Below are 25,680 nucleotides of genomic sequence, written 5' to 3'. Positions count from 1 at the left end.
CCGGAGGAGCGAGCCAGAAAGGGAAAGTGAGAGGAGAGAGGAGGGTCAGAGGTCAGTCCGACCCCGAGTGTTTCTTCAGCCTCGTGGTTCATCCAAATGTTGCCGGTTTCATGTGAAAACCTCTATAAAATCATTCAACACTTGCCTGTTTTGATGTTTCATGGCTTAACCATGAATATGAACCACCATCAGATGTTCAAGTCTTAAATAAATCCGTAAATTTCCGGTTTAGTTGCAGGAGCAGCGTTGTGTGGCGTGCTGCTGCCCCCTGCTGGCCAGAGTCGGTACTTCCGGGATGGTTTGCTTGTACTGACCTGTCTCCGCCACACGGGGGCAGCAGATCCCCGCTGATATTAAGATTAAGATTAAGATTAAGATGGACTTTATTCATGGTGGACGGCATTTTTAGCAGGTGAAGTAATTCCAGTTAAATCTTCGAAATGTCTGGAATGAACTTTTCACGTGTTCAGGTGGTGAAATGAAACAGTTTGAACATATTTGTTGTTTGCATGTCAACAGGTGAGGAGGCTATGAAGGTGTTTCGCTCCAGGTGCTTCGCTGTGGTCATCCAGCCCAGCGTTAAGCCCCTCCCACTCCTGCACACCTGTATAAAAGCTCACCTGCAGCATCAGCAGCACACTCGGCTGCTGAATCCACCTGGATCCCTCTGAGCTCCTGAACCCGGTGAGTCTTTGATGATCCAAATATCCTTTTGTCACCAGCTGCTCGTCGCTTTCATCAGCTTTTTTGATCTGTCAACTTTCCTCTTCGGTCGATGAAAAGATGAAAGCGCCGAGGAAAAAAGAGGGAATTCTGTTTCCCTCTTTAAAGTTTAATCTTTCATCTGAACAAGGGCCGACTGTTGTGTGGCGCCGTGGGAGGGCGAGGCGCCGCGGGGATCAGGTGACGCGCGGACAGAGAGGTTCCACTGACCACTGACACACACACACACACACACACACGCACACACACACACACACACACACACACACACACACACACACACACACACACACACACAGGCAGACAAAGATGCCTTCTCATACACGACTGTTGGTCCAGAAAACAGCAGCGGCTTGAACCTCTTTGTTGTTGTTTACGTGTGTTTATTCTAATTTCAGTTGTTTATTCTCACTTTATCTCCTCTGGGGGGGTTTTGGGTGACCCCAGGGGTCACGACCTCTACCAGGGGTCAAGGGCGTGTGGAGTTTCAGCCCCGGGGGGGGCAACAGAACTGCCTTTATTCACACTCTCGCTATTGAGGTCCCGGTAAACAGGAAACGAGCCGGCTCTGTTGCCACGGCGACGGACTCCACCGGAGGGCCGAGAGCCTGTCGGCACCGAGACGGTGTCACTTACGCTTTCATTTGGCGGCAGCGCTGAAGTGGCTCTCGGGCTGAAGTCGCCGTCCGACCCGTCGGCGGTTCGCTCTGATTGGTCGCCCGTGGTGGCGGCGATAGGCCACGCCTCCGTAGGCGCCCTGGCCACGCCTCCGTAGGCGCCCTGGTCACGCCTCTTCCCGTTGCTCTTCCAGACGACCATCATGGCCTCCAGCATGTCCGTGAGGAGCTTCTCCGTGAGCCGCCAGCCTTCCTTCTCCAGCCGCTCTTTGATGGACACCAGCCGCGGGCGACCCCGAGCTTCGGTGTCCTTCGCCGCCGCCGCCGCCACCTCGGCGGCCGGCGTTCCTCTGAGCCGCTCGGCCTCCGTCAGCCAGGATCTGAACGGACCCGTGAGCCTGCAGCTGAGCGGCGTGGACGCCAACAGAGCCAACAACAAGGAGGCCATGCAGAGCCTCAACAGCCGTCTGGCCAACTACCTGGACAAGGTGGGTCATGTGACGCGTCCCGCTCAGGTGCGTCACGGCGGCAGGAGGCGCTTTGATCTTTCCGCCTTCTATCCTGCAGGTGCGCTCCCTGGAGCGCTCCAACGCCGACCTGGAGCTGAAGATCAAGCAGCAGATGATTGAGCGCATCCCCAAAGGTCACGACCTCGACTCCATGATGGCCCAGGCTCACGCCGTCGAGCAGGAGGTACGGGAGCGGGAGGAGGGGCTGGCCTCTGAGCCGCGTTAATGATTATTCCCAGTGTTTTATCCCGAGTTACTGGTTAACGAGCAGGAATGTTTGAGTGATGACACGTTCACGTCCGCCGGAACGCCGGCGTTGTTCTGTCAGGTGAGGAAGAGGACGCTGGAGAACGCTCGGCTGATGCTGGAGATCGACAACGCTAAACTGGCCGCCGACGACTTCAGAATCAAGTGAGTCGTTCACGAGAAGAGGCTCCTCCTCTCCTCGTTAGCATCCTGCGCTCCTCGTTAGCATGCTCCTCTCCTCGTTAGCATCCTCCTCTCCTCGTTAGCATCCTGTTCCACAAACATTTGTCTGACTGTTTTGGCCTCTTCCTGTTGTGGTTAGCACACTTCCTGTCCAGCCTTTATCCATTTTATGAATGAAAGTTTGTTCTGCGTTGCTTTTGCTGTATTTGCAGGGACCTCAACGAGGGCAGTGACGCTAACGCGGGCGTCTCTGACCCCAGAGAATCCTCTCATGTGGCCCTGTGGCACACCAGATATGCTAGTGCGCTAGCCGGCGCCGCTAACACCTAGATCAGTATGAAGGAACGCCTCTGTTTGGTTTCCCAGGTGGGAGACGGAGGCGGTGATGTGTCAGTCGGTGGAGAGAGACTGCGTCGCTCTGAGGAAGGCCAAGAGCGACCACGAGCAGATCATCACCTCCCTCAGAGGAGACCTGGACAGCCTCAAGGAGGAACTCTACTTCCTCAGGAAGAACCATGAGGAGGTGAGTCTGGTGGCTCCGTGGGGGGGGGGGGGGTTGGGTAGGGGGATTCTGGTTACTGAAGTCTAAAGGAGCAGGTAGATCTGGTTTCCTCAGCCCAGTTTGTCCAGTCAGCTGATCTGAGAAGATCAGATGATGAAGATACTCCCCCCTGTGGGGGAGGAACACACACACACACACACACACACACACACACACACACACACACACACACACACACACACACAGGTAAGGTGAGCTCCGCTCCATCAACTATTGATGCAGGACCTCTAAATTATGAAGAACCTGAGTCCGGTTCCTCCCTGTTCCTCCTGCAGGAGATGGAGCAGATGAGGTCTCGCATCGCCAGAGACGAGGTGAATGTGGAGGTGGATTCTGGTCCCAGTGGGCCCGAGCTGGGCGCCGTTCTCTCCGGCCTGCGTTCCCAGTACGAGGGGATCGTCAAGACCAACAAGGAGCAGGCGGAGCAGTGGTACCACAAAAAGGTGGGCAAAGCGGTTCGTGGCGGGTCCAAACAGGAGATGCTAACAGCCTGTGACTGTCGCCTCAGCTGGAGACGGTGCAGAACGAAGTGAAGGAGAACAACGAGGCGCTGCGGAGCGCCCAGAGCGAGCTGATGGAGCGGCAGCGCTTCCTGCAGACCCTGGAGGTGGAGCTGGAGAGCCTGCACAAGCAGGTGAGGCCGCGACCCTGGGCGCGCCTAGCAAAGACGCGCGTTAGCGAATAACGGCGGAGGCAGAATCCCGGAGATCGTCTTGATCTGTGCTCGTACATCTGGGAAAGATCGGCTGGTCTCTCCCGCTCTGATCCCTGTTGACAGTCAACAGGTCGTCCCGTACGGGCGCGACCTGCCAACGCTTGCTAAACCCTCGCGGCTAGCTCAGTCAGACGTTGTTTGTGGGTGTCCTCACTCCTCCGGGTCCCTCGCTGGCTCCTCAGATCGCCGCGCTGGAGGGCAACCTGGCGGAGACGGGTCAGAAATACGCGGGCGAGATGGAGCTGCTGCAGGCCGCCATGGGCGAGATGGAGGACAACCTGTCGCAGCTGCGGCTGGACATGCAGCGCACCAAGACCGACTACGACCACCTGCTGCGCATCAAGCAGAACCTGGAGATGGAGATCGCAACGTACCGGCGCCTGCTGGAGGGAGAGGAGTCGTAAGTTCCTCAGAACTGGTGGCTACCTGCTAGCTTAGCTTAGGAATAGAGATGGAAGGGCGTCACAGCTTGTCGCTCTGCTAGGCTAAGCTAATGGCTCCTCATTATCATGGATTAAAATTTGATGTCGTGTTTTTACCTCTCAGGGTCAAGGAAGTTCTTCCACCACCAAAAAGTGAGTGTGTCTCTTTTTTGACTGCTCGGATCTGAGCAACAAAACCCAAGCGTTAGCCTGAAACTGTGAGCGACTGTTAGCATCGGTTGCTGTCTGTGCAGAGGAGCCCGACGTTCGCACCAGGAAGATCGTGAAGGTGGTGACGCAGACGATGGTGGACGGCAAAGTGGTGGACGAATCCAGCGAGGTGGAGCAGATCGAGGAGACCAGGAAATGAGAGAGTCCACGTCAACGTTAGCATGGCAGTTCCTGCGTTTTGTGGTGTTCCTGTTGAAATAAAGTTTCTTCAAAACCACATCCAGGATCTCTCCTCAGGACTGAGGGGCGGTCCGCTGTGGTTAGCCGATGCTAAGCTAGCCTCTTTGTTATCTTGCTGCGCGACAGCTACAATAAAACATCTCACAAACAAAACAAGCTCCAAATCCTGCTGCGCTAACGTGCCCACGAATGCTAACGTGTCGCGTGCATCACGTCGGAGGTGGTGTGTTCAGGGTCAGGCTGGGATGCCGGGAAATCTCGGGTATCAGGGAATTGAACCTATTTATTTGAAGTTGTCCTGAAGACGGCGTCTGACTGGCGTCCCAGCAGCCCTGTCTCCATCGTCCTCGCCCTCCTCCTCATCACGGCGGCGTTATCAGCCCATCATTGATCCACCTCTGGCGCCCGGCGAGACGTGGAGGTGTGTCTTAATCAGGAGGACGTCCCCTTAAAGCCCTGAAACCACCAATGTGAACCTAAATGGGCCTTTCCCAGCAGGTCAAAGGTCATGGAGCCTCCCAGCAGACCACTGGTGATTCAGGATTCTCAGGTGGGATCATACACACACACCTACCCCCCCACCTCCCAACCCGCCCCCCCCCCCCACACACACACACACACACACACTGAGGACAGGAGGCGGCCACGTTTGTTTAGAAAAATATTGTTTTATTCCGTTAAAATACCACAGAAGAAGTATCCGAGCAGGAACATGTGGACTCTTTTCTCTAATATTTCGACCGGGTCGACTTTATTTATCCGGTCACCTTGTTGAGCAGACGCTGTCCCCACCCCTCCACCACCCCCCCAAGCTCCGCCCCCTCCCCCCACTCGGACCGCCACCGCCCCCTTCAGCAGGCTCCGGACTGCAGGACGGGCTGGAACTGTCCCGCCATGCAGATCTCGTCCTGCTTCTGGCGGACGAGGCGCTGGATGGCGGGCGGGAGGCCGCGGGGGTTCCTGGAGAAGATGAGGGCGTAGCCGTCCTCGCAGGTGCCGTCCTCCTTCAGGGTGCGGCAGGCGTAGGTGATGGCGTAGTTGTCGTAGTCGGTGTCGATCACCCAGTAGTTGTCACCTGGACGGGGGGAGACGGGGGGGGTCAGAGGGGTCAAAGGTGAGGAGGATGTGGTCGCGGGGGGCTCACCTCCGCTGGACAGGTAGCTGGCCAGGCCCTGGTAGTTCATGAACATCTTTCCGGGGGTGGCGGGATCGGGGACGGAGTACTGGGCGGCCATGTCGGCGCACACCACCCAGAACCTGCGACACACGTGAGCGGGTCAGAACCGCGGCAGGAACGCTCCCGCCGCCCCTCCTAATCCGCCATAATCTGCTTGTGCTGAAGCTAATCCGAGCCCCCGGAATGCGTGTGGGGGGGCGGAGCTTACCCGAACAGAGTGACCCGCCCCTTGGAGGAGGCGGTCATGGAGCCGTCGTCGTCGATGGTGTACTCGGCCATGATGTTGTCCTGCAGGAAGAGGCCCTCCGGGTCCTTCTTCTGCAGAGCGTACCACTTCCCGGCGTACTGCCGGCAAACACAAGCACAGGTGAGGCGCCGCGCTCGCCGCCGGGGGCCGTTATTCCCGAGGGGCTCTTCCCGCACTCACCCTCTTGGGGTCAAAGTCCTCCTTGACCTTGAAGCTGTCCACGACGCACGAGGCCGAGAGGCCGCGTTCGACGCAGGCCAAGAGGAGCAGCAGCAGGGCCAGTCTGGCGTGTTCCATCCTAGGAGCCGGAATTCTGGGAAAGCACCAGAAACGAGGGAATGAGGAAGCTCAGAGTGGGGAAAAAGCAGCTCAAATGACACAGAAATAAGAGAGACAAAGAGGACAGGTGGTACCTGGAGTCAAGGGAGCGACCGGGGCTTGATTCAGATCCTGGAGTCGTGTTGGGAGCGAGTTTTCCCACCTTTATATAGGAGCCGAGCAGCCCAGCTTACGGCTGATTTTCATTGCTGGGAACTAAATAAGGTGCTTAAATCTACAGCTAATCCCACTGGGGTGAAATCCTCGGCATAATCTGCCTCCCGCATCCACGCCGGCATAAACGGAGCCATGAAAACACTTTATGTAACTGCCAGGAAGCTTCCGGAAGACCGGGAGGATGATGTCATCTGATAATGATACTGATAATAGCCACCAAGCTAAATAGCTGCCTTATTTCCTGGGAAATACCCCAGAATTCCTTTTTCCTCGTGTCAGTGACCTTTGGACTCCGGTCGGACCCCTCTGTGCCAACAGTTTATCCGCGTGCACGTGTCTGGGCGGCTCCCAGGGAACCAGTTTGGGTCCCAGTTTGCTGCTGGGATGGTTTCAAGTCTCAGTTAAGAGGATTTCTGCAGCGTTTCATAAGCGAAACTTCAGAGTCACATAAAATCACCAGTTTGTCACCTTCCTGTTACAGAGAATTCCGCTTTTATTTGCCTGTAATCACAGAAATGCTCCGCCTGGAATTCTCTTTAATCTTCTATTTTCCACAAAGCTTTGATGATAAACAAGCACAAGCTGTGAACTCTCTCGCACCCTCTGGTGAACTCCTGAAACCAGGATTAACCCAGGTCACCTGAGGTCACCGCTGCCCAAATACACCCAGAGCAGAGCAGCAGCAGAGCAGCAGCAGAGCAGCAGCAGCAGAGCAGCAGAGCAGCAGCAGTAGTAGTAGCAGAGCCACAGCAGTAGCAGAAGCAGCAGTAGCAGCAGCAGAGCAGTAGCAGCAGCAGAGCAGCAGCAGCAGCAGAAGCAGCAGTAGCAGCAGCAGAGCAGTAGCAGCAGCAGAGCAGCAGCAGCAGCAGTAGCAGCAGCAGAGCAGCAGCAGCAGCAGAGCAGCAGAGCAGCAGCAGCAGCAGCAGCAGCAGAGCAGCAGCAGCAGCAGCAGAGCAGCAGCAGAGCAGCAGCAGCAGAGCAGCAGCAGCAGAGCAGCAGAGCAGCAGCAGAGCAGCAGAGCAGCAGCAGAGCAGCAGAGCAGCAGCAGAGCAGCAGAGCAGCAGCAGCAGAGCAGCACCAGAGCTGCAGAGCAGCAGAACAGCAGCAGCAGAGCAGCAGAGCAGCACCAGAGCTGCAGAGCAGCAGAACAGCAGCTGCAGAGCAGCAGCAGAGCAGCAGCAGAGCAGCACCTTGCTCACGTGCAGCTCTTTCACGTTTCGCTGCGACTCACTGATGCTAATCTCAACCTGAATAAGCACAACTTGTTTATTTTGATCCAGATTAAAGCCGTCGGCGTCTCCCGTCTGAGCCAACTCATCTATTTCTGTGTGTTCTGACCTCTTCGGGCTTCGAACCCTCCCGGAATAGACAAAACAAAACTGCATCGTTTTGTAACATTTACGTAAAGAGGAAAACATATAAATTTAGGTAGAATTTTGATGCTCCACTTTTTAAGGACGCTTGTTGTAAATGAATCATCTAAAATGCCTCTAAAACCTTATTTATTCAGTATTACGTCATCTCAGGATCACGCTGCAGCCCTCGTGCTCAGCTGCCTCTGATTGGTTCATATTATCGGCAGCAGGACCAGCGGCGCCCCCTGGTGGCCGCCGGCAGGTGTGTTTACAACTGCTGACCGCCGCCCTGTTAAAGCGGTCACGTTAATTAGATTACAGCCATCGTAAACACTGTTGGCGTGTCATGTGTGTATCCACACTGTGTTCTTGAGTGTCACGGAGAATTGGGCTTCGTCACACTGCCCATGTCTCAATCAAAGTCAGCGAAAAATAACGATCAGGCAGCTAATGTTGGAACTATTTTCATTGCGTACCGTGCGGCGGAAGAACCCTACATTCATATTCTGCCATCTCGTGGCCGATTGTTGCGTTGCAGCTGGATAGAAACCACAAAATAAATCCAGATTAGTAAATAAGTGCTAATAAGGTTGTAGTTAGTTTTTTGGGTTTTTTTGCTATAAATTACCACTGTTACTAATAAAGAGACATGACTAAAATTTGCGCGGGTAAAAAGAAACAGGAATTTGCTGTGGATTTTTAAGTGATAAGGTGATGCGATGGCATTTGTTTGTCAATAAACAACTATATCAACACGTTAGGATAATAACCATAGGGCTCGGAACAGTGACGTGAGTGAAAAATGAAGTGATTTTCCTCCCGGTCCTTGCTGAGCTTTTATTGCCTGACGTCACTTCCCGTTTTATTTTGAAACGTGTCACTCACTTCCGCGGGTCGCGAATTATTTCATTAATGTAACGATTAAATTAAAACAATCCCATCTGTAATACTTTAAACGTGTAATTTAATGTGCAAAATGTAATTTTGCTGCTTTCAAAATGATGATTCATTTAAGATTGCTTTGATTTTATTGTTACATCTTGTCAAATAGAACGCACAAATGCAGTTTCAGCAAGAACACTAATGCCACCTTTTATTTTAAGCTGTTTTATAACTAGCAGTTAAAGGCATTTGTTCACAGAAACCATCTGCTTGAGATGTAAACATGAGCCACTCGTTAATGTATGTCGTGCTCTCAGGATCTGCTGTAATCTATCATAGTGGAAGCAGATTATATCTGCCCTTTGTTTAAGGTGTTTATGGAGCCTTATTATAGAAAGGTCTCCCCTGCTGCTCAGGGATGGATTAAAGGAACACCTGTGATTTTGCACATCTCTTTACATCAATAAAGGATCTTGGAGAAGGAAACCCGAGAGCCGCCTGGAGGACTGAGGTAAAGAGAACATGAGCAGAAACAAAGAAAGGATGAAGCAGGAGAGCTGCTGAGGTCATCAGCACCGACACATCTGGGCTGCTGCACAACCTGAAGGAGCCATGAAACAGTTAGAGAATTCTACCAAAGAGGGATTAAGCTCAGTAACGAGTCTCTCTGACTGAGTTCAGCTGGTAGTGATGAGGCCAAAGAGGACGGGACAGGTGTGGTTTTTGTTGGTTCTTGTGTGCTGGACCCGGGCTGGAGCCACACGCCTCCTGTATTGGTCTCCAGGTGATCAGCTGACCAGTTTAACTGGGCCAGATCCTGGCTCACCTTCAGCTTGGCTATCTGCTGATGACAGAAGGATTGTTGGGATTCAGCCTCAGGGCTCTCCCTCACTCATCCCCCGGGGGATTAATTTTACCTGCATGTGCGTTCGTCTCTCCTCCGGCTTCATTTTTATTCCTTTTTACCACCTTTCTTTAGGGAATAAGCTGGGAAACCTTGCCGCTGCTTCGTTGGTGCTCCATCGCTGAGCTGATCCGGGAGAACGGCAGCAGGAGGGCGCAATCATGGGCGTGCAAAAGGAAGATGTGGAAAAGTTCCTCAATGGGAACCCTGCGTTTGCTCAACAGTACTTTACAAAAAAGATGGACTCGGCCGTCCTGGCGAAGATGTCAGGGCTCAAACAGATCGACTTTGGTCATTTACAGGAGCTCAGCCAGGTAAATATGAGCGGTTTGGAAGAGAAAAAAGCCAATTAGGACCTATTACTGATCAATATCTGCAGGAAACATGAGAAATATTCCACTTTCTTAGCTAAGATGGAGCTGAAAGGCTGTAGTGAGGTCAAAAAAGTTCTTTTTCCAGTAAAATCAATGACGCTACTGGACAAAATAAGAGATCTGGGATGAAATCCTGATGTTTTTTAGCTTATTTATTGATGTTTTTACACCCATGAAGAGTTTCACTAACGTTTGAGGCGACTAAAACATCCTGACACCGTCTCTGTGTTCCCAGTATGAAGAAAGCCAAATCATGTACGAGCTGATCAAGGACATGCAGGAAAACGTCAACATGGAGAAGGTGGTGTTCAAGATCCTGAAGCGGCTCAGCGCCCTGATCCACGCCGACCGCTGCAGCCTCTTCATGTACCGGCAGCGGAACGGCATCGGGGAGCTCGCCACCCGGCTCTTCAACGTCAGCAGCGGGTCCCAGCTGGACGACTGCGTGGTGCCTCCAGACTCTGAGATCGTCTACCCTCTGGACCTGGGAATAGTCGGCCACGTGGCGCTGACCAAAAAACACATCAATGTGAAGGATGTCAAGGAGGTAAGGGCGCAGAAATGTGAAGGATGTCACGAGGTAAGGGGGCAGAAATGTGAAAGATGTCACGAGGTAAGAGGGCAGAAAGGGCAAGCTGATGCGCCGCGTCAGGGTGCTGTTCTCACCTCCGCCACCAGGGGGAGACGCGCTTTGGTTCAGAGATGTGAATTCTTTTCCTGATAATTAATAAAAGCACTCGGAGGGTTAATGATCTGCCCCTTTAACATCCTTTTGATTGAAAAAAAAGATCCACCTTACAAACCTTACAGCTCAGCTTTTTCAGGCTCAATTCCTCAAAATTCTTCAGAATATGAAGAAAGTTAAAAGACGAGTTGGTGAAGGCGGCCTGAGGTTAAACCCATCTGTCAGACTTAATCCATTTATTTCCACATCCCATCATGCCTCTGTGGATTAGACACCTCTGGTATTTATAACAGATCTAAACTCCTCTGAGACACACACACGCACACACACACACACACACACACACACACACACACACACACACACAGTATCAAAATGTGCTGCGTGCACGTGTTTGCTGTGTTCAGAACCAACACTTCAGCTCCTTCGTGGATGAACTCACCGATTTCACCACCCGGAACGTTCTGGCGGCGCCCATCTTCAACGGCAAAGACCTGGTGGGGGTGATCATGGCCTTGAACAAGACCACGGCGCCGCACTTCACCGCGGGGGACGAGGACGTGAGTCTCGCCGTGTCCTTCGTCACTGGCCTGTCAGGTGATCCCGTGACCTTGTGACCTTTTCTCCTGCGTCCTCTTCAGCTTTTTTTAAAGTACCTGAAGATCGCCAGCCTGAACCTGAAGATCTTCCACCTGAGTTACCTTCACAACTGTGAGACGCGGAAAGGACAGGTGAGGCTGTGGCGTCTGCACCTGCGCTGCTCTCAGGCCTGACCCCGCTCATGTGTGTGTGTGTGTGTGTGTGTGTGTGTGTGTGTGTGTGCGTGTGTGTGTGCGTGTGTGTGTGTGTGTGGCCTCAGCTGCTGCTGTGGTCGGCCAACAAGGTGTTTGAAGAGCTGACGGACATCGAGCGACAGTTTCACAAGGCCTTGTACACAGTCAGAGCCTACCTCAACTGTGACCGCTACTCTGTCGGGTTACTGGACATGACCAAGGAAAAGGTACCGCACCCCCCCTCCCTCCATCCATCCATCCCTCCATCCATCCCTCCGTCCCTCCCTCCGTCCCTCCATCCATCCATTCATCCATCCATCCATCCCTCCGTCCCTCCCTCCCTCCCTCCCTCCGTCCGTCCATCCCTCCGTTCGTCCCTCCGTTCGTCCCTCCGTCCATCCCTCCATCCCTCCCTCCATCCCTCCATCCCTCCCTCCCTTCTTCCATCCCTCCGTCCATCCCTCCGTCCATCCCTCCATCCCTCCCTCCCTCTGTCCGTCCCTCTGTCCATCCCTCCCTTCCTCTGTCCCTCCGTCCATCCCTCCGTCCCTCCTTCCCTCCCTCCCTCCGTCCATCCCTCCTTCCCTCCCTCCGTCCATCCCTCCGTCCCTCCTTCCCTCCTTCCCTCCCTCCGTCCCTCCTTCCCTCCCTCCGTCCATCCCTCCGTCCCTCCTTCCCTCCCTCCCTCCGTCCCTCCTTCCCTCCCTCCGTCCCTCCCTTCCTCTGTCCCTCCGTCCCTCCCTCCCTCTGTCCCTCCCTTCCTCCCTCCCTCCCTCCCTCCCTTCGTCCCTCCCTTCCTTCCTCCCTCCATCCCTCCTTCCCTCCCTCCGTCCCTCCCTTCCTCTGTCCCTCCGTCCCTCCCTCCCTCTGTCCCTCCCTTCCTCCCTCCCTCCCTCCCTCCCTTCGTCCCTCCCTTCCTTCCTCCCTCTGTCCCTCCCTCCCTCCCTTTGTCCCTCCATCCCTCCATCCCTCTGTCCCTCCCTTCCTCCCTCCCTCCCTCCCTCCGTCCCTCCCTTCCTTCCTCCCTCTGTCCCTCCCTCCCTCCCTCTGTCCCTCTGTCCCTCCCTCCCTCCATCCCTCCGTCCATCCGTCCATCCCTCCTTCCCTCCCTCCCTCCGTCCATCCCTCCTTCCCTCCCTCCGTCCATCCCTCCGTCCCTCCTTCCCTCCTTCCCTCCCTCCGTCCCTCCTTCCCTCCCTCCGTCCCTCCTGTCCCTCCCTCCCTCCCTCCCTCCATCCCTCCTTCCCTCCCTCCGTCCCTCCCTTCCTCTGTCCCTCCGTCCCTCCCTCCCTCTGTCCCTCCCTTCCTTCCTCCCTCTGTCCCTCCCTCCCTCCCTTTGTCCCTCCCTCCCTCCCTTTGTCCCTCTGTCCCTCCCTTCCTCCCTCCGTCCCTCCCTTCCTTCCTCCCTCTGTCCCTCCCTCCCTCCCTCCGTCCCTCCCTTCCTTCCTTCCTCTGTCCCTCCCTCCCTCCCTTTGTCCCTCTGTCCCTCCCTCCCTCCCTCCCTCCCTCCGTCCCTCCCTTCCTTCCTCCCTCCGTCCCTCTGTCCCTCCCTTCCTCCCTCCCTCTGTCCCTCCCTTCCTCCCTCCCTCTGTCCCTCCCTCCCTCCCTCCGTCCCTCCCTTCCTTCCTCCCTCCGTCCCTCTGTCCCTCCCTTCCTCCCTCCCTCTGTCCCTCCCTTCCTCCCTCCCTCCGTCCTCACACCCGTGTTGCTCGTGTGTGTTTTGCAGGAGTTCTTTGACATCTGGCCGGTGTTGATGGGCGAGCAGGCACCTTACTCTGGTCCCGTCACCCCTGATGGCAGGGTGAGCCCCCCCCCCCCGTTCATCCCTCTGTTTGCGCCTTCTGCTTGACCTTTGCCCTGACCTTCCCTCCTCCGTTCCCTCCAGGAGATCATTTTCTACAAAGTGATTGATTATATATTGCACGGAAAAGAAGAGATCAAAGTCATCCCGTGAGTCCCATCAGTAATGACACAGATTGAGTGAAACATCCTTCAGGCTGATCTCATGAATGACCTTTGGCCCTCAGGAACCCGACCCCGGATCACTGGGCCCTGTGCAGCGGCCTGCCTACTTACGTCGCCGAGAGCGGCTTTGTGAGTGGATGAAACCAGAAGTCGCTGAATCAGCCGAGTCTCATCCAGCTAAATCCTCCGTTCTCTCCTCAGATTTGTAACATCATGAACGCGGCTGCGGACGAGACCTTCGAGTTCCAGGTGAGGGGGGGGGTCGTAACGCGCCCGGGCGGAGCCGTCCAGGCAGAGACGCTCAGAACGGTTTCGCCTGTTTCTCTGCAGACGGAGCCGCTGGACAGCAGCGGCTGGACCATCAAGAACGTCCTGTCGCTGCCCATCGTCAACAAGAAGGAGGAGATCGTTGGCGTGGCGACCTTCTACAACAGGAAAGATGGGAAACCTTTCGATGATCACGACGAGCAGCTGATGGAGGTGACCTGACCTCTGACCCTTAGCTTTAGCATTAGCTTAGCTTAACGCCGAAGGGTCATTTGAAGATTCTCGTGATGAAATGGGTCTAATTGTGATCCCGGCCCCGATCCCGATCCCGATCCCGATCCCGATCCCGATCCTTCAGGCTCTGACTCAGTTCCTGGGATGGTCCGTTCTGAACACAGACACCTACGACAAGATGAACAAGCTGGAGAATCGCAAAGACATCGCCCAGGACATGGTGATGTACCACGTCAAGTGTCGGGACGACGAGATCCAGAACATCCTGGTCGGTCTGAAAAAGCATCAGAACTGTTCTGATCCGGCTCTCTGCCTGCTGGAGGAATCTGACCTTCAGCGTTCTCTTCCAGAACACCAGGGAACTCCACGGCTGCGAGCCCCGGGACTGCGAAGAGGAAGATCTCCTGGACATCCTCGTAAGACTGAACTCCTGAGCTTGAAGGATTTAATCATTCTTTAACGACGGTTTCCCCTTTCAGAAGAAAGATCTGCCTCCGCTGATCAAGAAGTTCGAGATCTACCAGTTCCACTTCTCAGACTTCAACTGCACAGAGATGGACCTGGTGAAGTGCGGGATTCAGATGTACTACGAGGTCGGGGTGGTGAAGAAGTTCCAGGTCCCTCAGGAGGTGCCTGTCTCACACACACACACACACACACACACACACACACACACACACTCGTTATCCTGAAGTATAAAGTCCGTGTGTTTCTTCTTCTTCTCTGTTTTCAGGTGCTGGTTCGGTTCATGTACTCGGTGAGCAAAGGCTACCGGAAGATCACCTACCACAACTGGCGCCACGGCTTCAACGTGGGACAGACCATGTTCACGCTCCTGACGGTAGGAGCCGCTCCTGTTCCCAGTCCGCCCAGCACGACCCGGTCAGACTAAACCGTCTCTGCTCTCAGACGGGGATGCTGAAGCGGTACTACACAGACCTGGAGGTGATGGCCATGATCACCGCCGGCTTCCTGCACGACATCGACCACAGAGGGACCAACAACCTGTACCAAGTCAAGTGGGTCCAGCTCAGGAATCGCTGAATTAAAGCATCTGAAAGTGAAATGCGGTGTTGTCGAGATGCCTCGAGCTGACACCATAAGCATCTCTGCCTCCTGATCATGTGACCTGTTTTTGATGATGATGATGATGATGGTGGTGAACGCTCCTGAACGTCTCGTCCACAGATCCGGGAACCCGCTGGCCAAGCTGCACGGCTCGTCCATCCTGGAGCGACACCACCTGGAGTTTGGGAAGTTCCTCCTCTCGGATGAGGTGAGACGAACGCGGAGCGATGAGTGGAGAGTCTCTCCGACCTCACCCGGCTGCTCTCGTCTCTCCCGCAGTCGCTGAACATCTACCAGAATCTGCACAGGCGACAGGTCGACCACGTCATTCACCTCACCGACATCGCCATCATCGCCACCGACCTGGCTCTTTACTTCAAGTCGGCCCTTTTTCTTGCATGTTTACGCCCGTTTAGTTGGAACAGTTGAAGAACTTTTCCCTTGTTCCAGGAAAAGAACCATGTTCCAGAAGATCGTGGACCTTTCTCACACCTACGAGGATGAAAAGAAGTGGGTGGACTTCATGTCGCTGGAAACAACCAGGAAGGAGATCGTCATGTAGGTCCCGCCGGCTGCGCCTGCGCTTTCCTCCTCGTTTATATCTGCTTGATCCTGTAACATGTGTCGTCAGGGCGATGATGATGACGGCATGTGACCTGTCAGCCATCACCAAACCCTGGGAGGTGCAGAGCAAGGTGAGGCGCCACGCAAGAATGGCTTTATGCTGGGGTCATCCCTGCGTGACCGCGCACGTGCGTGTGTGTGTGTGTGTGTGTGTGTGTGTGTGTGTGTGTGTGTGTGTGGCAGGTTGCCTTATCCGTAGCAGCAGAGTTCTGGGAGCAGGGTGATCTGGAGAGGACGGTCCTGGAGCAGCAGCCTATCGTGAGTTTAAAAATACATCAGCTAAACTGTTTATCGCTCTTGTTGCTCATCTATTTTTAAAGTATGAAAATAATTGATCTGAAATAAGGCCCCTCCTCAGAGCCTCCTAAGCCCCGCCCCTCTCCTGTGGAGGTCCCTCAGGGCTTCCTCCTTGGTCCACTCATTTATTCTATATTTAAATCTACTTTGCTCAATTTTGTTCCTGACTGATGCCTGTTTGTTGTTGTTGTTGTTGTTGTTTTTGTTGTTGTGTGTTCACTTCTTTGACTTCTTGCCCCCCCCCCACACACACACACACCAGCCCATGATGGACAGGACGAAGGCAGCAGATCTTCCGAAGCTGCAGTGCGGTTTCATCGACTTTGTCTGCACGTTTGTCTATAAGGTTAAACGTTAAACTTTGATTTGTCCGACCGGCCGTCGGGTTTATCTCCACGCTGTGATCCTCGCATCCGTCTTCACATGGATGCGACCTTGTTTTCCAGGAATTCTCGCGCTTCCACCCACAAATCCAGCCCATGTTGGACGGCATCTTAAACAACAGGAAGGAGTGGAATGCTAAAAAAGAGGAGTACGAGGCTAAACTCAAAGCTATAGAGGATGAGAAGGCGGCCAAGGCCGCCGCTGCAGCCAGTAAAGGTGCGTCCGTCCATCTCTGCAACACTTAAATGTGACGGAACGTCGCAGCTTAACCGGAATGTTGTCCTGCAGTGGCTGAAAACAACCCCGGGGGCGGCTCCAAGACCTGCTCCGTGTGCTGAAGGTCAAACCGCTGCTTCGCCACAAATATCTGCTCCTTCACATCTGGGAACAAGCGAGGAAGAGGAGAATCCTGACCGTGAAGCAGGAGGAACCTGACATTCCTGAGCCACAAATCCTTCATATTTAATCATCAATCAGGAGCCCAGAGCACTTTTTGTAAATCACTAATCTAATGTAGGCGAATCAGTGCGTTTGCTTCAGTCCTGTGAGGAAAACTTTTGTATTTTTCCCAACTGCAGACATCATCCTTGTTCCAAACATGCTGTTTTTGTACATTCATGTAACATAAAGTGTAGTTATTTAACGATCCTCTTCCAGTCACTCACATTTACAAAGAGAGTCTGTTTACGTTGAATGCAGAGGAAAAATGTAGTCCACCACCTTGAGGCTGTGATAAAGATGATAGTGATTCTATTTTTATGGTCATAGAAGGTTCCTGCCTGTAGATGCTTCTTCATGATGCCTTCATACTGGACAGACAGAAGGTTTGACCCCTGCAGGTGGTTCCAGCATCATTGCAGGTCCCACCTCAGGACGCGTTCGGGTTTAAAGAACAGTAGCTCAAGCGAAACATTCGGGCAGTGTTTAAATAGGCCGGGATATAAGTCCTCCATCTTCATGTGATCCACGTGTACAAGGACCAAAATAAAGCAAATGTATTTTTACATGGCTGCTACTTTATCTGCACCGGCTCTCGACTTCCATCCCTTCAAATGAAGCTCATTTATTTTATAACACATATAGAATCCAGACATAATCTGCTGTTACACAACGGAGGGACGCTTCTGTCCACGCTGCACTTTCTGCCCCTCCATCCTGACCCCAATCCTGGGATTGCTGCTTAAACTAGGGCAGGATTACACCCAGGCTCATCTCCTACTGAAGGACAGGTAAGCACATGTATGCGTGCGTGCACACACACACACACTAGAGCTGTTTTTGAATGTTTACTTTGCAGCTGCATTACAATAAATGATACCTCAGAGGTGTTTGTATCAAGCTTTCCTGAAATATAAAGAATACACAAAAGAATATTGATTTTCCATTAAAATAGTTTATTGTTTCATGTTTGGAACAGGTGGACTCTGGTCTGGAACCGGCTCATTTGAGGATGGTTTCTGAGTTTGCTGCAGGAAGGGAAAACAGAAAACAGAATGCCTTTACTGTCACGATACACAGGTACCTGTTCAAAGGTGGAACTTTCTCTGGTGTTTGTGGAAGCAGGTAAGTAAACCTGACATGTTACCTTCAGAGAGCTGCTTGTAGATGCGCTCCTGCTCCTCTCTGATCTTCTTCTCTGCCTCCTCCACCCTCCTCTCCTCCTCAGCAATGGGCTTTAAGTATTCTGAAACATTAAATAAATCATTTGAACTGAACATTCCTGATAATGATTTTCGGGTTTCAAGACTTGTTTTGTTTCAGGTAGTCCATTAAAAAGAATACTGTTTGAACTGGCATGCTCATGGATGACCTTACCAAACCTCTGTTTGCCATACAACACCCCCAGCAGCAGGGCAGACCACCTGGCTGTCTGAAATGACAAATATACAAACCATAATCTGCATGAAGAAACTGTAACTCATGGAAATAGGCACATACAAAGACGTTCAGAACGCTTAAATGTGCACAACCCAACTGACTTTGCAGTGTGTAATGACAGCAGATCTTATAATGACGCTACGGTCGTGAGAGTAATAATAAAAGTCAGGATCTTAGTTATTTTAAGGACATTTTAAGACTTTAAGTTGCCTTTGTGGTGCAGCGCACTGTACAGACTCTCAATGTCAAAGTGCATATTAGCCTGTAGCTAACGAGCTATAAGCGAAACGCCTTCTGACGAACCTCAGTGTATTCACTGGAAGGTCTGCGATGAAACTGCGTTATGAATTTTGTATTACATTGTTATAACATAGAGTAAAACAACTTTTGATTACCTTAATGAGCGGCGAAACTGCGACAGGAGGAAGCATCGTGACGCGTGGGACCAACTTCCGGATTAACCGGATGTTGTCGCGCTTTCCCGTGGAAGTTAAATTAGAAAACTGATGGGCACAAACAACCGAAAACACTCGAAAGTTTGATTTTGTATTATTTAGATTTATATTTTTTCACTAGCACGTAGAATAAATTGAGAAACTATTTGGTCTGTAACAGGCCCAGAATTGAGGACATGGGACATTAATTCAGCCTCTGTCGAAGGTAATTACGGTAATCTTAATCACATGTAATGACAGAACGGCATCAAATCTTGTTAATAGTAAATTCAATATTAATAAATCTAAGTATAAAGTCATATTATCGAATCATATATTGTTGGAATTCGTTAATTATGTGCAGTTTCCAAGGGTGACCACAAGATGGTACTGTTGCTGCAATAGGAGAATCTTATTTCTTGATTTGCAAAACTAAAACATTTCTAGTTTATTTTATTCTATTTTTTTTATAAACTATGTAATTTTTATGTCACTTTAAGTCATGGTTTTGTGTACTTGAACTTTAGACAAGTGAACTTTAGACACTCCATTGAGTCAAGATGATAAAACATATGTAGACTTTTAATAAAAACATTAGCAGGTCCATTCATAGCTTGTTGGTGGAAGGAGAAAAAAAAAACATAACTTTAAAAAATACATGCAAAATACTGTTGAAGCTGTAAAACTTTGTAAAGTACATCCCCCTTTTACAGTGTTTTAGTTTACACCTGACTCCATAATGATGAAAGTTCTGCACATCGGTTGTTTTTCAGTGTTTAGCTGAATAAATATTGATCTGAAAAAGAAGCGACAACAAAATCTGATCACCAACTCTTTACTGGTGAGCTGCCCCGAATGCAATCCTTCAATAACCAGCAATAAATAGCAACCAGTCGGAGCGCAGGACGTTCCTCAGTCATTGTCATAGATGCAATCTGCAAGAAAGATTAACAGATGTTTTTCCCCGCAGGTGGCAGTTAAACTTTTATCGGTGGAAACAAAATCGTACCATCTCCGATGTCATCGTAGATTTCACTGTCGCTGTGAACCAGAAGCAGAGGTCAGGACGCACGGAAGAATCCCCGTTTATGGGCTGAATGTGAGTTGTTGCCGTACTTACTCCATGATGACGTGACTGATGGAAACGTAGCCGACTGTACGGGCAGACACACGTCAGAATGATGCTCGCGGGCGGGTAAGACAGGTGAACGTTATTAACCAGCAGCGCTTACTCACACTTGCCCTCTTCGCCGCGACAGAGCAGTCTGTTGTCTGTGGCCTTGGCGATGACGTCGACTCGTTCTCCCGCCTTCACCGCCAGCTCTTTGCTGGCCCACTTCTTGTTGGTGAGCGTTGGGACGACGGTCACCTGGTACAGCACCCGGATCTCCCCTTCGTACTGACACAGATTGAGAAAACGCGCACGTTCAGAACAACGATTGGCCTTTTTCTGCTGAGGTGATCATCAAAAAATGCCTCAGCCTGTTCCAGATGTGACATTACGGACGGTGTCGTGATTTAGGATAAAGAAGGAGACAAACTTTAAACTTTTTCCTGAACTCCTTCTCCTCCTTCTCCATCTTCTTCTGCTTCTTTGGGTCCACCTCTGCAGCCTTGTTCATGAATTTGAAGCCCGGGAGGCTGCAGCACAAAAACGAGACGCGATTATTAGCCAAACCTGCAGCCGACACGGAGGCGACCACAGAGGCCGGCGGTCGGCGACCTGCTGAGCGGCGGAGGTGGCGGCTGAGCCTGCGAGTCCACGTCATCGTAGATCTCCTCGTCGATGGCTGCTGCTTGATCTGGGGTTAAAAGGTCAGTGAGTTCCTCACCCGAGACACTCGGCGCTGTGGAACGGCTGAAGCGTGAAGGTGTGCAGAGGTTGCTGGCACGAAACCGCATGTTCGTAGAGGTGCAAGAGCAGAAATGAGAGGGGAGACAAGCGGCGTTGTCAGAGGTTGTACCTGAGCGTCCCTCCGTGGTGAACTGGCTGGGCGGAGCAACTCTGGCGCAGAGAGGGACAACGTTAGCATGTTTTCCACGGTTTTAGCACGACGCCGTATTTGCAGGTTAATGTGATTAGAGGCAGCTTTCGGCGTTTTACGAGGCGAGAACATTTAGCGTGTTAGGTGTCTGGATTTGGTCATGCAGATCAGTGATTGGTGACGTCACTCGTGATCAGTGGTGGTGATTTCAGATCAGTGGGGGGGCGGGGTTCTGGGACAGTCGGAACGGCTCGGGAGGATTTCAGTTTACTCTTTATTGCTGAAAGTGCGTCGGCGCCACTCAAACATCCGCAGGAAGCTGTGGGGCTTCGCGGGAGAGACCTCGGCGTCTGAGTCACTGAAGAGCCAACCAAGCGTGAACACACTCGCCTTCCTGGGTCCCGACTTTAATCGTGAGACGGGTTTCGTAGCGGAAAAACCCACCTGACCTCCAGGTTTGGGTCCACGACGTCATCGTAGATCTCCCCGTCCTCTCCTGGGAGCGGCGGCAGGACGACTGGGGACAGAAACAGGAGTTTAATCCTCCACCACTTGGGGAAAACAGGCCAAAGACGATGAAAGGAGACAGAGTTTAAGGACACCTCTGGGTCCTTTGATGGCACTGTGAAGAAAGAAGGATTTCAGAAGTGTTAGTTCAGTTCTGGGCCCCGACACCCGACACGGATCAGGGTCACTCCTCTGCTACCTGATGTCCGGAGCCACGTCGTCGTAGACTTCAGGCTCGCCCGTCTGCTCCACCGTGCACCTCTTCAGGGAGTTAAAGTCGATTTGCACCGACGAGATCTTCACGTAACCGACTGGAAGAAGAAGCACAAACTCCGATGAGCCGCTCTCGCCCCTAAACTGTCCGATCTGGGGCCAGAACTCACTGGATCCGTCCTGATTCCGTCCCAGCCATCTTCCCTCTGGGTTGCCCTGGACCCGGATGATGTCCAGGTCCTCTCCCTGCTTCAGAGCCAGGTCGGTCTTGCTGCCCCGGTAGTCCAGGACAGCCTTGACGCTGTGGACGGTCTCCAGGGGTCCCACCAGCTACCACACAGACCAGATCCAGAGCGGGTGTGTGACACACAAACACTCCGGGGTTGGTTTCCAATGTTGGTACCGCTGGTTACTCACTTTGAACTTCTTCCTGGCTTCGCGCTCCTTCTTCTCAGCCTCCAGCCGCTTTTTGTCCCTGTCCAGGTTTTGATCCGCCGTTTCCCTTTGGCAGGAAAAGACGCAGGAAAAAGATTATTTAGTCAAAATCTGTTAGGGCAGATTGACAGACTTTAAAAGGGTGTAGTTATTGATTGATACAAATGTAGAGATGATTTTCTTTTACCATCATAACAATTATTTTTTTAAAGAAGTCGTAATAATCCTTTTGTGTAATGTTACGAAGCCACCACAAGGTGGCGGTGGTCGCCATTAGAGGCGCTAATCCTCCGAAATTAGGATTAAATTAAACACTGCAAACCAACACCGCGGGGTTGTTTTGGGTCACCATTAGGACTTGTTACTTCCTTTCATAATCATTTATAAACTTAAATATGCAAAGGGATGAAGCAATTTTCCACCACTGTTTATCAGGGTCTTGATCTTCGTGGTCATTTTTCTCTTTGATCTAAAAAGACAGAAAACTGTTACTACTGAACCATTTTTATCTTTCCATCTGCAAATATTCTGTGAAACGGAGTGTGTTAGTGAACCAACAGGTCTCTGACCTTTGCCTTTTGACTCGGGTGACCTGCAGAGAGACAATGAATCAGGCTTCTGGACCAGAATTAGACTCAAAACTCACTGTTTAGTCAGTGGAACAGACGCACAAACGTCCACATCAACATTTGTCGAACACGAAGGTCGCGAGGTTGTGAACGAGGCCGTGAGCTGTACCTGCGGCCGGTGGCAACGGAGGCGGAGGAACGCTGCTGAGATCGTCGATATCGTCGTAGAAATCCTCTTGCTGGATCCTGAAAAAGTCCAAGATGAGCTGCGGGCCAGCCGGTGCACGTGCATGTGTGTGAGTGTGTGTGGCTTACGCGCTCCCCGGATGTCTTGGAGGCAGGCTAGGAAGTGCCGGTGGCGGCGGCGGCTGGAGAGGGGTCGAGTGGTTGCTATGGTTACCAGGGTAGGAGGTGAGAGGAGCAGGTACGGTGGGTTTACTGGGACCTGCGAGCAAAAGACACGGGGCTTGTTTTTGCTGCTCTGATGCACCTGGTGACAGAAACTAGCACCTCTTTTAGCCCTCCGTCAGTGTAAATCCACTCAAATCAGCTGCGCGTCTAAAAACTCTCACTTAAAGCTCTTGCTGCTCGCAGACGCCGACTTCCCTTTGTGGTGACAGAGAGCTCAGCTGCGAGGCGGGAAGGGTGGGGGAGGAAGAAGGAGACAGCGGACAGGGAACCTGACCCAAGAAAATAGAGGAACCAAGTGTGACTACAGCTCCCGGCCCGCTGCGCCGCTCAGATCGGCCTCAGTTGATAAGCTCGATCTGACGCTGGCGACAGGAAACCGTCGTTCTGCCTTTAACACCTTGGCTGCGAATATGCTTTCACACGTCTTAAAATATGCTGATAGCGACACAAGCGAAGGGAAATGCCCTCGATACGAGCTGGTGTCCAGAAGAAACTGGAAACTGTTAGCATACGAGCGCTCTGTGGTGCCACTCACCGTCGCCGGACGCCTCCGCTCCTCTTCTAAAGGGCTCCAGGTTGACCGTGGGGGGGCGGTTCGGCTTGGCCGGAGCAGGACCCAGCGCAAAGACATTGACCAGCGGGTTCCTCCTGGGGCCGGCGGGGGTGTCCCCGTTGGAGCTGCTCACCTGCGGGGGCGGCTTCTTTAAGCTGGGTTTTTTACTGGCCAGTGGTTTAGGGGGAGGGGTGGAGCCGGTGGCAGTCGGGGGGGCTTTGCCGCCGCCGTCCGGCTGCTCCAGCCCCGCCGTCTCCTTGCTGAAGATACTCTGAGCTTCCTTGAAGTTGGACGGGGGTTTCGGAGCGGCGTTTGGAAGGAAAGGTTTGGACGCCGCGGTCTCGTTTTGCTGTCGGAGCTTTGAGATGCTGCTGGTTGGTTTCTGTTGTGACGGGGGCACTTTGGGAGGCGTGGGGCCTGTTTCGCCCCCGCCTGCGCCCTCTTTCACCCAGCTCGGTCTGTTGACTGCTGGGGAGGGCTTAGGGATGGCTGGTTTGGAGTCAGAGAGGGTGGAGCCGAGGGCGGGTTTGCTAGCAGGGGGCTTCAGGCCCGGAGGTTTGGCTTCGGGGGGCTTGGGGACACTCGGCTTCTGAGGGACCTTCTGCACGTTCCCAGAAGGTTTGTCACCGGCGCTGACGTGGGCGTTTGAGAACTTGCTCAGCAGCGGCTTAGTTTTGTTCAGTTCGTGAGCTTCTGTGTGTTTCAGGGTGGGTTTAGGAGGAATGGTGATGGCACTGCCCGACAGAGTCTCCAGCACGGGCTTCTTGGGGGGTATGTTGGGGCCGGAGAGGGTCGGCTGCAGGGGCGGTTTGGCTCGTCCCGGCAGGGTGGAAGAGGCTTCGCTGGTCGCCTCACTGGCCTGGAAGCGGGCCATGATGGACTTCACGTCAGCTTTGCTTTCCTGGAGTGAACAGATGAAGACAAGACAGATGTTTCTGCTCCCTGCGATCAGGATGGATCTGTTTCGTTGTTCCACTGCCAATTTTAGATAAAGGAACAGAAAGTCGCTGCCTTACTGGGGCTGAAAGCTGCACATCCCTATTAAAACCCATATCCTTAAATCAAATACATTGATTTAAATGTGGGGATTCTGTCCAGAACAGTGACTGAGGTGACCTCAGAAAGACCATCCGGGCTGCGTGTAGCTGCAGTAAATGGTCTTTTATTTTGAAATTCACCGGACATCCGTGTAACTTCCTGTTCCCTCCTTTTCCATATACACTCACAGAACATGAAGCTCTCATGAAGCTCTCATGAGAGCTTCATGAGAGCTTCATGAAGCTCACTCCATCGTGTTACAGATGATCTGAGCTTTGTGAGAAGATGGTCCGAAAGGGATAGACGAGGTTAGCAACTGTACTCGGGGAGGCTGTGGTCTTTCAACCAAGCCCAGTTGGTACTAAGGGGCCTCACCTGAACCCCCCCACTGTCCCCCCCACCAGCCTGAACCTTTGAGACGAGGCAGGATGGAGGCAGGTGACGTGAGGCCGTGTGAGCGGCTGATTAGCCGTGTGTGCTAACGAACCCTTCTCTCTTCTCTTAAGAAAGTGAGGAAATTTGCTCACCGGGCTTCTGTTTCTCAAACAGAAACCTAAAATTGCCCAACGTGTTCTGCACCTAAACGGCAACTTCTCCAAAAGATTTTCAGCAGTTGTTTGAGGTTAAATCCAACAGGAAGGTTATCTTCACAGAATGATGGTCGGCGAGGCTGCGAGGAGCCTCACCAGAACATCGGTGCCGCCTTGCCGTTCTGTTCCCACCAGCTAAATCTACTTCAACATTAAATCAAGAAGGAGAATCTGTTCAGGTCCACTAACCATCAAGAGATTTCCTGCTCTGAGCAAAGAGGAACCACCGGGTTTGATTTCCAGTGTGAAAACAAACCCCAAAAACCTTCAGTGGACCACAGAACCGTCAGCCGGTAAATGTGACGGACATAATTAAAGTTATTTCAGCAGCTGAGCGGCTTTAGGGTCCGATTTGTGAAGAATATAGGAACTTTATGGAGCAGGCTGATCACACAAGCAGGAACGAGCTCAACTTTCCACACAAATGATTAACGTTGCTACCAAGCTAACACATCCCCCTTCAGGCTAACCCTCAGAAGGGGGCATTTTACATGGACACAGGAGGAGCGGGACTCACCATGTCGGGTCCTCAGCGCCGTCTGCTCCGTCCAGCTGGGTCGGAGTGTGCGTTTGAAGCCTGGAAGAGTGTGTGTTTGCTCAGCGTATCTGTGTGAGTTTCTGTCGCTGTCAGAGAGAGAAATGTGCTGAGTGATAGTGTGTGTGTGTGTGTGTGTGTGTGTGTGTGTGGGTGTGTGTGTGTGTGTGTGTTTGTTTGCGGGGACGACGTATTCTCCAGCCCTCTGCGTGTCACAAGCCGCGGCTTGTCGACTTCCTCTATTAGCGACGCGCTGGGGTGCTTTTTGTTTCGGCCTCTCTTATCTGCCTGTTTTAATCAGCAGCATTTGCCTATTCCAACCACACACTCCCTGCACTTCTGCCTGGTGTCACTCTGCCCTACAGGAGGCGACGACCCGACCCTGATAACGCCCCGTTTCGGCCACGTCCGCG

The 25,680-nt window shown here is 52.5% G+C and overlaps 4 protein-coding genes and 1 long non-coding RNA gene across 8 annotated transcripts; 2 read left to right on the top strand and 3 right to left on the bottom strand.

The window, feature by feature from the left end:
• The first annotated feature begins 531 nt into the window (after positions 1–531).
• Positions 532–4,482, top strand: LOC101065652 (keratin, type I cytoskeletal 18). Of its 2 annotated transcripts, XM_003965566.3 has the most exons (10): positions 532–684; positions 1,535–1,828; positions 1,908–2,033; positions 2,178–2,260; positions 2,645–2,801; positions 3,116–3,283; positions 3,349–3,474; positions 3,738–3,955; positions 4,102–4,130; positions 4,232–4,347. In XM_003965566.3, exons 2-10 carry the CDS (start codon positions 1,544–1,546, stop codon positions 4,345–4,347), a joined length of 1,308 nt encoding a protein of 435 aa, XP_003965615.2. In that variant the 5' UTR covers positions 532–684; positions 1,535–1,543. The 2 variants fall into 2 exon arrangements, with proteins under 2 accessions (XP_003965615.2, XP_029693825.1); XM_029837965.1 differs by lacking the exon at positions 532–684 and having other exon boundaries at positions 1,544–1,828; positions 4,232–4,482.
• Positions 4,483–5,217: 735 nt separating this feature from the next.
• On the bottom strand, positions 5,218–6,495 carry rbp4l (retinol binding protein 4, like). The gene is made up of 5 exons (XM_029837957.1): positions 6,226–6,495; positions 5,993–6,125; positions 5,774–5,910; positions 5,533–5,645; positions 5,218–5,463 (listed from the first exon to the last, which is right to left on the bottom strand). Exons 2-5 carry the CDS (start codon positions 6,107–6,109, stop codon positions 5,240–5,242), a joined length of 591 nt encoding a protein of 196 aa, XP_029693817.1. The 5' UTR covers positions 6,110–6,125; positions 6,226–6,495; the 3' UTR covers positions 5,218–5,239.
• Positions 6,496–9,595: 3,100 nt separating this feature from the next.
• On the top strand, positions 9,596–17,095 carry pde6b (phosphodiesterase 6B, cGMP-specific, rod, beta). The gene is made up of 23 exons (XM_029837651.1): positions 9,596–9,762; positions 10,058–10,369; positions 10,915–11,067; positions 11,149–11,238; positions 11,367–11,507; positions 13,007–13,081; positions 13,166–13,230; positions 13,308–13,374; positions 13,447–13,494; positions 13,576–13,725; positions 13,871–14,014; positions 14,097–14,162; positions 14,226–14,375; positions 14,480–14,587; positions 14,656–14,765; positions 14,935–15,022; positions 15,094–15,194; positions 15,265–15,372; positions 15,446–15,509; positions 15,622–15,696; positions 15,998–16,081; positions 16,182–16,335; positions 16,408–17,095. The coding sequence occupies exons 1-23, from the start codon at positions 9,610–9,612 to the stop codon at positions 16,455–16,457; spliced, it is 2,556 nt and encodes an 851-aa protein (XP_029693511.1). The 5' UTR covers positions 9,596–9,609; the 3' UTR covers positions 16,458–17,095.
• Positions 17,096–17,493: 398 nt separating this feature from the next.
• On the bottom strand, positions 17,494–18,482 carry LOC105416584 (uncharacterized). Its single transcript, XR_964626.2, has 4 exons — positions 18,393–18,482; positions 17,935–17,989; positions 17,705–17,803; positions 17,494–17,585 (listed from the first exon to the last, which is right to left on the bottom strand). It is a non-coding gene; the product is annotated as an uncharacterized lncRNA (long non-coding RNA).
• Positions 18,483–18,986: 504 nt separating this feature from the next.
• On the bottom strand, positions 18,987–25,578 carry fyb1b (FYN binding protein 1 b). 3 transcript variants are annotated; one of them, XM_029837824.1, is made up of 20 exons: positions 25,250–25,578; positions 23,087–24,005; positions 22,456–22,585; positions 22,310–22,386; positions 22,141–22,163; positions 21,994–22,040; positions 21,554–21,638; positions 21,307–21,466; positions 21,123–21,234; positions 21,019–21,038; positions 20,861–20,933; positions 20,688–20,774; positions 20,396–20,436; positions 20,155–20,233; positions 19,973–20,072; positions 19,668–19,830; positions 19,552–19,585; positions 19,441–19,472; positions 19,322–19,366; positions 18,987–19,227 (listed from the first exon to the last, which is right to left on the bottom strand). In XM_029837824.1, exons 1-19 carry the CDS (start codon positions 25,250–25,252, stop codon positions 19,344–19,346), a joined length of 2,208 nt encoding a protein of 735 aa, XP_029693684.1. In that variant the 5' UTR covers positions 25,253–25,578; the 3' UTR covers positions 18,987–19,227; positions 19,322–19,343. The 3 variants fall into 3 exon arrangements, with proteins under 3 accessions (XP_029693684.1, XP_029693683.1, XP_029693686.1); XM_029837823.1 differs by having other exon boundaries at positions 18,987–19,366; positions 25,250–25,574; XM_029837826.1 differs by lacking the exon at positions 20,688–20,774 and having other exon boundaries at positions 18,987–19,366; positions 25,250–25,569.
• Positions 25,579–25,680: the final 102 nt, after the last annotated feature.

This window comes from Takifugu rubripes, chromosome 6 (assembly GCF_901000725.2).
Source record: "Takifugu rubripes chromosome 6, fTakRub1.2, whole genome shotgun sequence".
NCBI classification, from domain to species: Eukaryota; Metazoa; Chordata; class Actinopteri; order Tetraodontiformes; family Tetraodontidae; genus Takifugu; species Takifugu rubripes.
This window is presented reverse-complemented; position numbering and strand designations above follow the sequence as displayed.